General features: G+C 53.7%; 1 protein-coding gene across 1 annotated transcript in view; it reads right to left on the minus strand.

Annotated features, from left to right (window-relative positions):
- Nucleotides 1–12,180, minus strand: part of HSPA12A (heat shock protein family A (Hsp70) member 12A) — a 68,006-nt gene that overhangs the window by 6,881 nt on the left and 48,945 nt on the right. The window contains exons 7-9 of the mRNA XM_027112692.1: nt 4,770–4,941; nt 1,104–1,190; nt 425–529 (exon numbers count right to left, since the gene is read on the minus strand). Coding sequence (XP_026968493.1) covers nt 425–529; nt 1,104–1,190; nt 4,770–4,941 — 364 coding nt within the window. The remainder of the gene's footprint in view (nt 1–424; nt 530–1,103; nt 1,191–4,769; nt 4,942–12,180) is intronic.

Genomic DNA, 12,180 nt, shown 5'->3' on the forward strand with positions numbered 1-12,180 from the left:
AAACCCAAGTTATGGTGGTTTGTGTTTTAAAGGCCATTTAACTGCAATTTTTTTTTTTTTTTTTTGCAGTACGCGGGCCTCTCACTGTTGTGGCCTCTCCCGCTGCGGAGCACAGGTTCCGCACGCACAGGCTCAGCAGCCATGGCTCATGGGCCCAGCCGCTCCGTGGCATGTGGGATCCTCCCGGACCGGGGCACAAACCCGTGTCCCCTGCCTCGGCAGGCGGACTCTCAACCACCGCACCACCAGGGAAGCCCTATTTAACTGCATTTTGCTCTCTGGTCTCATGCATCCGTATCCTCTACTGCCTGTAATTTCACATGCTGATGGCACTGAAAGAAGGAGATACTGAGAGAAATCTGAAATGGGTAAAACAGCTCAGGTATGAGAAAATTAGCCATTTTTCTCATTTTCTCAGGCTTACCTGTTGCTTTGTACAGTTCTTTAAGGTGTCCCTCCGGTAACCGTATCTGGTGGACTGTCAGGTCTACGGTGCCACCGCCACTGTCCACTACCACATACTTGTCACCTGGTACAAAAACAGCCAACCTTTATACAGACCACTTGTCCATCACGTCCTGGAACAAGCTGGCAGGATGACTTGGTGCACCCAGCTAAGCACCATCAACACTCATTAGTACAATAGTTTTGCTAATTAGCCACACAGTGAGTTATTCATGACTAAAGAGATGAGATAGTGTCTGCCCAGAAGTGCCGGTTAGCATGGATGATGAACCCAGATGAGTGAACCTTTAGGACTAAAGCATTCAGGTCATGCGCTGCTGCATACCTGACACGTGTGGACCACTTCCTGCCAAGTTAATAGCACCATCAAATGACCTGCTGTTTAGCACAAGACTCACTCTGGAACTGGTGAGTTCCAATTCCTACTTTTCTTCTGAAGAACCTATATGGTTTTAGAACATGCAAAATTACAGCTCCAAAAAGAGCTCTCCCTGGGTGAGTGGTCTGTAAAACCAACTGATCTGGAACATTTTCCAAAAGTACAAAAGGAACAAATAGAAATGCATTTTTGCCAGCAGCCCCCCCCCCACACACACACACACAATACAGCAGGGGCAAAGGACGTTTAAGGATGCTACCTTCCTCCAGCTCGGACCAGATTTCTCCTATGACATTCTCCACCAAAAAGGTTCGACTCTGCCGATTACGTCGTGTGTGTTCCTTGGCTAGTGGCCAACAGAAAGAAAACAACGACGGGTAAGAAAACATGAAAAAGCTGGCAGTCAGTGGAGGTAAAAGAGCCTGGGGGGTTTAGCAACAGAACATTTGGCGATACTTGATCAAAACGATTACATAAATGCAACATAGGGAATGACAGAGTCAGCTCTTCCAGAGCAAGTAGCTATTTCCACCAGCCTTCATCTATTCATCTGCCTGGCAGCTCTGGCCAATGCCCTGCTGAAAAGCTCACCCTGATGAGATTCCCTTCCTCCAGGGACACTTTCAGGGGAATGCGCATAAAATAGGCCAATTTCCTGGCTTTGCTGCCCCAGTGAGGAGGCTGTCTGCCAAGCAGCCTTCAGTGCGCTTGGCTAAATAATTTCACATCAAGCAGCTTTGTCTGATAGAAGGAATGCGGGGTATGTTTTCCTAATCTGGATCCTGGATAAACGGCCAGGAGCCCTTTCCAGACCCCGTTGAAGTCGACATGCTCTTCAGCCACAAGGTGGCGCTTCAGCCGCAAGGTGGCGCGGCTGAACCTAGAAAAGTCGGCGCTGCCTTTTTCCTGCACACCGCGGGACAACCTGGAGGTGGCTCGGGGTACTCAGGGGCTGTGACTCGCATGGGTATTTCTTGCCCCGCAGGCCTCCTGACAGCCCCGTGAGGCGGACAGGCACAAATCATATCGCCCTGTGTTCAGACGAGGAAACCAGGTCAGGGAGGTCAAGGGACTTGCAGTTCCCACGACTCTGTCTTGCAGCCTGAAATTAACCCTCAGGCCACGGACCCCCTCTGCCTTTGAGATTTAACAATTTAGAGTGAAGTCTGAAAGAGCAGAATACGAATGTTAAGAGGTGAGAAAGGTGCTGTGAGAGGGAGCCTGGGAAGCAGCAGAGCACAGGCACGATGGGAATCTGGGCAAATCACTTAACGTCTCTCACAGGCAGAGCAGGGACCAGCGTCTGATTTATCCTCAGCACCCACTGTGACACCAGGCACACAGCAAGTGATAAGGAAGGCAAAGCACCAAGTGTGAGACTGGGAACCCAACAAATGATCACTACAATGAACAGTTTAGAGCAATCCTGGCTTTACAGACGAAGGCTCTGTCCACCACTCTGCTGTCCCATCCCACAAGTGTCCTCCCGACCAATTTTTTTAGTCCCTAAGCCCTACAAATCCATCTGTTGCTGGTTATCCAATAAAGAACCCTTGACCCTCCAGCCTCCTTCAGCAAGGAGCCCAGTGTTTGCAAAACATCTTCTCTGGGGATTAGAATGGCAAACATCGGGCCAGCCTTAAGTTCCTCAGGCTCTGGTTTACAGCAGAGAGGCCGCCCCCCCCCCCCCCCCCCCCAATTAAAGAGTTCCCGCGGGCCTGGGAGGGATCTCCAAACTCAGGGCTTCTCTGCTGCTCCCAACACGGGCTCCAGATGAACTTATACTGCACACCTCGTAGTGGGGACTGGTTTTCTAAAACAATCTAGATGACTAAGGAAATGGCATTCATAATAAACGGCCTAGTGAGGCTAATAAAACATGTTCTAAGCTTCAAAAAATTATCTCATTTTTCGGGCAAATTAAGCCCAAGATTGAGAAAAATGTAGCCTTTTCTAATCTCGTTAAGTCTTTTTGGAGTAAAATAATACCGACAGCAAACCCTGCAGTGCTGGAGGCAGAGTGCCAGCTCTGGTCTCCTCAGTGGTGACCACTGGGAGTCCATCAGGGAGGAGCATCGGAGGGCAGAAAACAGCCAGGGGGTCTCAGGGTATTAATGCCATCCTGGGTATCCCAGATTAAGTGCTCTGCCGGGCCTCGGCACATAGCAAGCACCCCGTCCTTCCGGGAGACAGCTTCCCACCGTAAAGCAACGCTGAGATAGAACCCCTGTCTCACTGCCCCTCTGAGGGATGGTGGCCAACAATTTGAGGATTTCAAAAACCAAAGACACCTCTCTGAGCACAGGAAACAACAGTAAATCCCACAAGGCACAGGACACAGACACAGCAGTGTGAAGGCAGGTAGGATATGGTAAAGAAAGGGAACCAAAAACTGAGCTCTTGGGGAAGGCAAGCGTTCAAAACAATTCCCCCCTCAAATGTGAACGTTATACTTAAGAAGTGTCAATGCCGTGTTGAATTAGCTAATTCTGACATGAGCTGCTGTTTGTGAACAATTGCGAAAGAACCAGCATATGAAATATAGAGCCCAGTCAGTCACTCCTCTTTTTTCCAGTTACAACAATGAAGAAGGAAATGTAAATAACGAGATCATCCTGAGTATTTAAAACATGAATGCACTGGATTTAGTTAGTGGTGAGGCCAGCCTTGGCACGACGGGGAGGCCAAGCATTGTGAGGAAAAGGCAAATCAAGCCCTCACGCTTGAGGGGAAGCCCGTGTCCATTCATTCTGGGTGAATCAGATCCAGGGTGCGAACACGTGGCCCCAGCAGGCTGAGGCAGCAGCCTGGGGACAAGCGAACTTCTTGCCACTGTCTCGGGGCTGAGGCTCACAGACGCCTCCACCCTGGGTTCAAAATGAAGAGCAGTGGCTGCCGGGGCAGAGTCACCCTGTGAAGAGGAAGAGAGGCCTGTCTGGGCAGGAATGTGTGCCTGCGAAGCGTGAGCCTGGGCCCCAGCACCCCGGGCAGTGCAGAGACAGGCGTTGGGAAGAGGACCAAGGAAAGCTTGGGACCAACTGGTGACCGTCCTCACTGATGGCATCCCTCTCCTCCTGGGCCTGGGCCTTGCAGGGCAGGATGGAGACGGGCTTGGGCGATGGGGGGTTTTCTGTCCTCGGAGCCCTCACCCGGGCACAGAGCTCAGAGCTGGGGCGCACAGCGCCACCTCCCCAGCGCCCATCAGCTTCCATGCTCACTCACGTGGCTGTGAGTGATCCAGGGTGTCTGCAGACTCCGTGGTCCTGGACAGACCGACGGAACCCTGCATTCCAGGGAAAACAGTCCTGAGGCATAAGATTGTGAGCAACTTGCATATAGTAAACATTAAAGAGAAGAAGGCCCTTAAAATGCCCATCCCGGGTCTCCATGGGCGATGCTCCTTCCCACAGCTAAACGAGCATCAGCCCCTCAGGACGAGTCAGCCCTTTCCATCTCTAGCTTCAACTCTCGCCAGGTTTATAGTTAAGACACATAATGAGCTCATCACACACGAAGCGGCCCCAGTGAGTGAGTCAGCAATAAATCAACAATCTTAACGGAGGAATTAATAACAAGCAAGTGGGATTAGATTAAGAATCAGTTAATAGAGAGGAGAGAGTAAACGCCCAGTAAAATGCAAGGCCGAGAGCCGCTCTCAGGCCACCCTTGGGTTCTTGGAGAGAAGTGCTCTCCCCTAAGGCACTTGGGTGGGTGACGAACTAGGGTAACCACTGCTGAGTTTACGGGAGTCCTTGGAGGGGCCAGGTAGGGGGCTGAGCACAGAGGTACTTAAGGGCCAACCTCCTTCAGAAGCATCTTGATTTCTCACGACCGCACTGAGTGCCTTTAAAACTCCAAGGCACAGAAACATGCAGGGGGCTGGAGGGAAGACAGCAGGGAGGGGGAGAGAGAGAGCAGGAGGTACCCTGTGCAAACCCAGCTCCTACTGTGTCACTGGCGCTGTACCCATTGACCGCGGCCTTGCTGCTCAGCTCGATCATCTGGTGCAACCGCAGCTTCCGGCAGTAGATGGAGGCCGCCTCAGGCTCCAAGGCAATGATGAGCTGCTCTGAGTTCTCGGGGGAAGCCAGGCCTGCCTGGAAGACAGAAGGCAAGGCTGGGACCCAGGCTCCCTGGCCAGGACCCCTCCAAGGACACCCACGCCTTGGGCTGACACCCCGCAAGGAAGGGACACTCACAAGCTGCTTGTTTGGGAAATTCCCTCCACAGGCCTCTCCAGAGCCTAAAATCGGGGGTGATCGGGTGCTGGTCCCCAAGCCAGGTACCCAAACGTCACAGAGTGGGGAACGAAAATGTACAAGCGCCCTTGGGAAATTCCAGGCTCTGTGAGCCTCAGGGCCTCCTGCATTTGGGGCCTGCTTGGCCCAGAACTGAGAAGCACAAAGGGGCAAAGGACCGAAAACTTTGAAAACCACCACTGGATGGAAGGCCGATGGTCTGTTTCCGGTTCCAGGACTAAATGGTCTGACCGGATCGTAGCAAACCCCGATCTTTGGTGGCCTAGGAAACAGAAAGGCCATCACTGGGCCTCAGCTATGCAAGCGTCTGATTCTGTCGTGTGGGAATCTGACCTGTTATCTCCAGAGCACCAGGAAGGTTCCAGGAGAAAGCCCCCTGTGGAATCCCACAGAGTCCCCATTTCCTAGAGCGCAGGGGGAAAGGCCACTGACAGTTATCTTATTCAAAGCCTCTACCCCTTTCACAGCAGAAATGCTTCTGCCCCGTGACACCTGGCTTGCTCCAGTCACAGCCCCTCCAGGCTTCACGAAGGGCAGCCAGGAGGCTCCGGGACCAGCCTTCTGAGGGTACTCAGAGACACAGCCCGGACTGGCCTCTCACGGCCTTGACCTGGAGCACGAGATCTAGCTTGCTTGTTGAAGCCGCCCAAGCTCACGGCTTTCCGTGGTCGCCAGCACAATAGGAGATAAAAACTAGCTCCTTCGATCAGCACTGCTGTTTGCTGACTTTGCTGCCGTTTCCGAGGAAACCCGGGATGCGCCCTCACGTGGTACCCCTTTGGAGAAGGCTCCCAGGTGTCCCCAGGCCCCTGGGGGGTTAGTGGGCTCATCTCGTCAACCAGGGACAAAGGTCTGCCTAATGTCACACACGTACAATGACCCGGTGGGGAAGAGCTGGCCTAGAGTCACGGGCGTGCGTGGAAGGAGCTTAGGAGGGTCAATTACTGGGCAAGGAGGGGAGGGGAGCTCAGGTTAGAAATTAGAAATGCCTTTCGTCCAAGCCCTTCACTCTATGAAGAAGGAAACCAAGGCTCGGAGAGGTAGGGCAACCAACTGTCCCGGTTTCCTGGGGCACGGGCCTTTCAGTGCTAAAACCGGGCCAGGCTTAGGCTCCAGCGCATCCCAGCGAAGTGGCAGAGCAGCCCGGGCCCAGGTCTTGAGCCTTGCAGACCAGCTTTTTAACTGGTTCTCAGCTCTCCTGCGCTTAGTAATTCCAGGTACTGGGGTAGGGCCCAGGCCGCTGTACTTTGACAAAACCCGCGGGCGCCCCTAATAGTCCTGAACTGGTTTGAAGGTACGCTCTCTACTCATTCACTCTGCGACAGTACTGCCTAGACCTGCTGTCATTCATTGTCACTAATAACCACACCCCAAACGAACCAGTTAATTACGTCTTAATGAGATACCATCAGCCGGCAGGTGACTGAAAATCTCCACTCTGCCGAAACCATGAATGCCTCACAAGGGCAGAACCCGTCTGGACCGAACCGAAACCATGAATGCCCCACAAGGGCAGAACCTGTCTGGACCGAACCGAAACCATGAATGCCTCACAAGGGCAGAACCCGTCTGGACCGAATTACAAAAACAGATGGAACCGCACACGCCTACACCCTCGGCCAGGAACCCGCCTCCTTCCTGCCTTGTACCCTTGGCTAAGGCCGACCACATGGGCAGCATCTGTGCTCATCAGCAGGGTCCCCAGGTCAGAGGCCAGGTCTGCCCTTAGCTTACATGGGTCAATAGGTTAGTGACAGAGATAAGCGACAAGATTTCCCCATCCAAGGGAATGAAGGTGCCCCCTCCCCCAGCCTCACTTTCTCATAGTGTCTCCTCGGACACCCTCAGCACAAAGGCAGACAAAGGTTAAGATGCCTGATGAAATAGGACATGGGTTACACGTGTCAGGTGCCACCAGGAACAGTGAAACCTCTGAACCTTTATCCCCAGGATCCCAGAAGAGGAAATCCAAAGTAACACCAGGAGGAGCCCCGTCTATAGAACAGCGCTTGTGGACTGGTTCTTCTATCCTCATGGGTTTGTACGTAAAGCCAAGGCCCTCCTAGAACAGAAGCTCATAGGCCCAGCTCCCACAACATGGGCTGAGGGAGAAGGAGACGCGTTACAAAGCAACAGTGGGCCCTGGATGTACAAGTTCAGGGTGGAGGATAAACTTGGAGGAGGCTAGGGCGGGCAGAGCAGAGTGGTGCCCGGGACTCGGTGTGGAGGAAAGGCACGGGCTCTGCCCACTCAAAAGGCACATTCCTGTCATTGTGTCCCACTGGGATGTCAACCAGCCAGGCAGCTCCCATGTGGCCGGTAAGAGCAACAGGGGCCTGGGCCCAGCGGGAATGGGGACGGCAGGGGACAAAGGAGAGCAGAAAATAGACGCCCTTATTCTCCTCCATGCCTACCCAGAAATTCTGAGCAGGGTCTCTAACTTATATGTGAAATATCTACGTGGAAAATCACATCAAGAGGTCCAGAGGAGTGAAGAGCCTGGAGGAAAATGTTACATTTTCCTCCAGGCTCTTCACTCAAGGGCATCCGAGGGTACCTGGTGTGTGACTGAGACCACCCCCCACACACACACCGGATGCTCCCACCTCCTGAAGATGTGAAAGACAATCAGGCTGACCTGAATCTACCCCAAACAGCGTGGGCTGCACCCCTCGGGGGGCCTTTCACCCGTCCCTCCCCAGCTGGGCTGGCCTCAGCTCCACAGCCAAAGCTTTGACCCATTTCCATGGGGGCTTCCCCACAGTACCCTGCTCAGGATGCAGACAGAAGCAAAGGTGAAGAGGACCCCAAACCAGAGGGGAGGGGAAAGGCAAGGTCAGTGGGGGCCCCGGCAGTGCCTGGGAGACCCAGGACAAAGTAACAACACTCCATTGCTTAAGCCAGCCCCCCTGTCCACTCCCCAGTGAGAGTGAGGGGCCGTGTCCCTACCAGCAAACTCTCATGGACGTCACAGGGAGAGGGGAGGGGGAGGCAAAGGGAGGCAGCTGCCTCTGCACAGATTCCCAGTCACCAGGAGGCTTCCCAGAGCTGCTGGTGGGCTCCAAGAGAAGGAGGAAATGCGAACGTCTCTGCCACACTCTCAGAAACCCAGATGTCTTTATCTCTGAGAGAAGGATCCAGTGCCCTGAAATGTAAGCTTTGTTTCCGCATGAAAACACTTGCCGTCCTTCTCAGCAGAAGCCCTCTGGCCTGGCAGCTGGCAGGAGACCTGGGGGTCTTTCCCTGGGATCAGGCCAGGGTCAACCGGGGCAGGAGAGCTCTCTCTCCGCTTTCAATAATTCTGCCTCTGGAGCTGGTATCTCAAGGCCACTGTTCCGTTCCAACGTGAGCTCTCCCTCTGCTCGGCCCCCGGCCCAGCACCTGGCATATTCTGCCCCCGACTATAGATCCATGGGGACCTGTCTAGCCTCTCCTGCAAGATGGTACATCTTCTAAGGGCAGCAGTCAGGTCTTCTTGCCCCGGAGCACACAGTAGGTGCTCAGAGAGCAGCTGCCGCAGGAACGAATCACCCATCCCTCCAGCCAGCCTTTATTCTGCAATTTCCGGCCCTTCTCAGGAGAGCATTTCAAACACGACCCGAGGATTCTGCAATCAGAAAGCGTCTGAACAAAGAGGTTGCAACCCCATTTGACTTCACGAATCTGGGCCAGCAGGAACTCCATCGTGGTAGTTTGTAGCGCTCTGCTTCCTGGTCACAAGCTCCACCTGAAAGGAGCGGGTGGGTGAGAAGACCGCACTCCAGGGAGGCCGAGGACGTGGGCAGTGACCACCTCGACCACCGCTCCTTGGCCCTGCAGTCAGCCAGGCAGATCCGCCAGGGGCTGTGTCCACGGCTGAGAAAAACGGCCGGCCCAGCGGAGTACTCAGCTGGCCTGGTGTCAGACGGCAAAGAGCTGCAGCTGCGCGGCTTCTGAGCATCATGGGCTGGGCTTTCTTTCCTGATGTGATTACTTTTCACTGCAGTTTGTTCAGAAAGGGAGGCAAATGCAAGCTGCAACTCCGTGTTAGAGGAGATCAGCGTACGTGGGGGAACATCATTGATTTAACAGGTTTCTGGAACCTACCAGAGTTACACATTTTAGGCAAAATGCCTCTAGAAATACACCGGACTACCTCCTATGCATGTGCTCAGGATTCAGTGGAACTATCTCCTCATTCTGGGTCTTTTCTGAGGGCCTCAGAAGAGGCATCAGCCGTTCCTTCTGCCACCATCTTTTCACTGAACGTTCTTAAAGGGTCTAAAGCTGTCCCGAGGCTGTGGATTATAAAAGATGGAGACTTAACCCACTTTCTCAACAATCACTTGACATAAGAGGAGTTTTGGAAGTTTCACAGATGAAACTGTGCCCATGTCAAGTGCTGGGCAGCCCTCACTGGCAGTGAATCTCAGTCCTCCAAGTGCAGGCCCCAGGCCCACCCCCTGCAGGCCTGCTTCTCCACGGGAGATGCTGCCCAGAGATTCATCTCCTGGCTCTGGTCCAGGCCTCTTCCCCCTCCCCCAGGCCGGTGGAGGATGACCTTCAGCCTCCATGTGACCGTGCCATGAACTTGGGCTCGGGAGGCCTCCCATGAGCCCGGAAGGAGGGGCTCCACTTGCCACAGGCAAGCAGGGTGGACAGGCGAGTTTCCCAGCTGCTCTGACGGAGAACCATCCCACCTCCTTCCTCATCCTTCCTGTTCATCTGTCAGAAGCCAGGCCGACAGGCAGCAGCACATCAGGTGGAAGGGCTGGTGGGCACTCTCAGATTTCAGAAGCTGGGCGGGCCAAGAACTGTGTTTTTTGCTCAGGTTCTGTATTTACCAGAGAAACAGAGCCAGTAGGATGTATGCATATGTAGAAAGAGCTTTATTATAAGGAATTGGCTTACGTGATTATGGCGACTGTCAAATCCCAAGACCTCAGCCGGCAAGCTGGACAGCCAGGAGGGCCGATGGTATAATTCCCTTGCCAGCAGGCTCAAGACGCAGGAGGAGGCGATATTTCATTTGGAGTCCAAAGGCAGGGGGAAAACAATGCTCCAGTCTGAAGGCAGGCAGGCAGGCAGACAGGAGGAATTCCCTCTCATTTTATCTAGGAAGGTTCAGCCTTTTGTTCTAGTCAGGCCTTCCACTGATTGAATGAGACCCACCCACCTTACGGAGGGCAATCTGCTCTATTTAATTGATTTAAATGTTCATCTCATCCTAAAACACACTCACAGCAACACTCAGAATGATGTCTGACCAAATATCTGGGTATCCCTAGGCCCAGTCAGGTTGACACATAAGCGTAACCATCACAGGTATGCATCTTCCTTACTCTGCATAATAAATGGCAGGTGAGGAGGGAGAGTTGGAGAGATGCTGATTTTGGAGAGTAGCAAGCTCTATTTCCATCTTGTCATGAAGACTCTCCCAGAAGATGGGCTAAAGAGGGTGCCCCTGATATGCCACCTGCCCCTTGGCAGAAGTACAAATGGCTTCAACGAACCACCTGGATGCAAGCGATTTGAGAGCAGGGCTCCTGTCCTACGACTCGAGCGCCTACCACAGTTCTGGCACAGGAGGCCCCTGGCACAGGCTGTTCAATGAATAAATGAACGAGTGAACAAAGAATGAATGAATGGTACCTGCCATCTTAGAATCCATCCAGTGACTGTAAACTGAACACAAGTATCAAAGCAGAGCTACAAAGGGCCCAAAATTAAGCTGCACAGACACTGTCCTGGACAAACGTTACCCGGCATGGAGAGGACATGCCGATCCACAGGGTGTCTCTGGGCCTCAGGAAGCAAATTCCCGCATCCCCTCCATCTATGCTGGCCACCTGGGCCCTGCCCAGGAGCTGCTGGCCCTCCTACTGCCTGAGGTGCCAAAGCCTAGAGGACGCCACACCCCCCTCAGCCTGGTTTCCCCCTTGGCCTCCCCAGTGTAAGGGGCCTCTCCCCACACTGGCCCCACCCTCTCAGAGAGACAGTCCTTGAAGAGCCGGCCCAGGGCTCCAGGAGCCCCGACAAATCTACACGTCACCGCACCTCTTTCTTTTTCAGGCTAAAACTAAGAACTGTCCCCTTTCCGGGTCACGTGTTTGTTGCTGAAGTCTTCCCATGGGCTGGAAAATGAAAGTCAGAACCATGATTCTTGAGTATCCTTCCTGGGAAAACTCAGGATCCCAGGCTGTGTCTTAGCAGACAGCCATGTCCCGGTGTTCCATCTTTGGGTCTCTGGACACTGCCTGAAGGCTGACACCAAGGAAAAGCTCTGATGCCCAGGGCTCCCATGGACAGTGAAACTGCATTTGTGTCTCTTCCTTTTTAAAGAAGTTGCCTCTTTCTGGAACTTCCACCTTCTCCCTTCATCCCTATAAAAACAAATCTATTTTTGGCAAACACAAAGACTGAGCCAGATTCTCACGCTGAACAGAGGAAGGGGAGAGCAGAGGAGCCAGCCTGGGGCAGGGAAGGGAAGGAAGGGAATGGGAGAGCACGGGGGGGGGGGGGCGGCGGGGCGGGGGCGGAACACTGCCCTTCCTTGAACTCTACCTGCAGCCTGAAGTAAAGCCTCAAGCGTCCAGGACAATTCATGACGCCAAGGTGCCTGGGGCCATTTGACTGTGTGCAGAGATCAGCGTTGATCAGATGGGCATTTTGAAAGGAAAGGTTTATATTTATACATGTGGCCACAAACTCAACATCAAAGGTGTGTCTCCAGGGAAAGGTGGCTCTCTCCTGAGAGGTGTGGCAGGGGACAAGGGGACATCTACGACCTTTGTGATCTTCCCCAGCCCACTCAGGCTGGAGGCTCTGAAAACTGATTCTCAGCACAGACTTGACCCAGGCCCCAGGGTCGGCTTTCATTTATCAACCCAGGGGACTACGTACAACAGGGGCCAGCTCTGTCCCCGGGACCGGAACAGCAGGTCAGGACGGCCTCTGCCACTCTTGCCACGAAGTCAGACACTCATGGGAGCCCCGTCGTGGCACAGGTTGTCCGCAAACAACGTGAGGGCTGGAGGCCACGGGGGTTTTGGCACCAGGGGTGCCCGCTGTACCCACGAGGGATGGGCTGGCCGTCGA

Source organism: Aethalodelphis obliquidens, unplaced genomic scaffold, assembly GCF_003676395.1.
Source record: "Aethalodelphis obliquidens isolate GAN/ISIS:26980383/991018 unplaced genomic scaffold, ASM367639v1 scaffold11, whole genome shotgun sequence".
Lineage (NCBI taxonomy): Eukaryota > Metazoa > Chordata > Mammalia > Artiodactyla > Delphinidae > Aethalodelphis > Aethalodelphis obliquidens.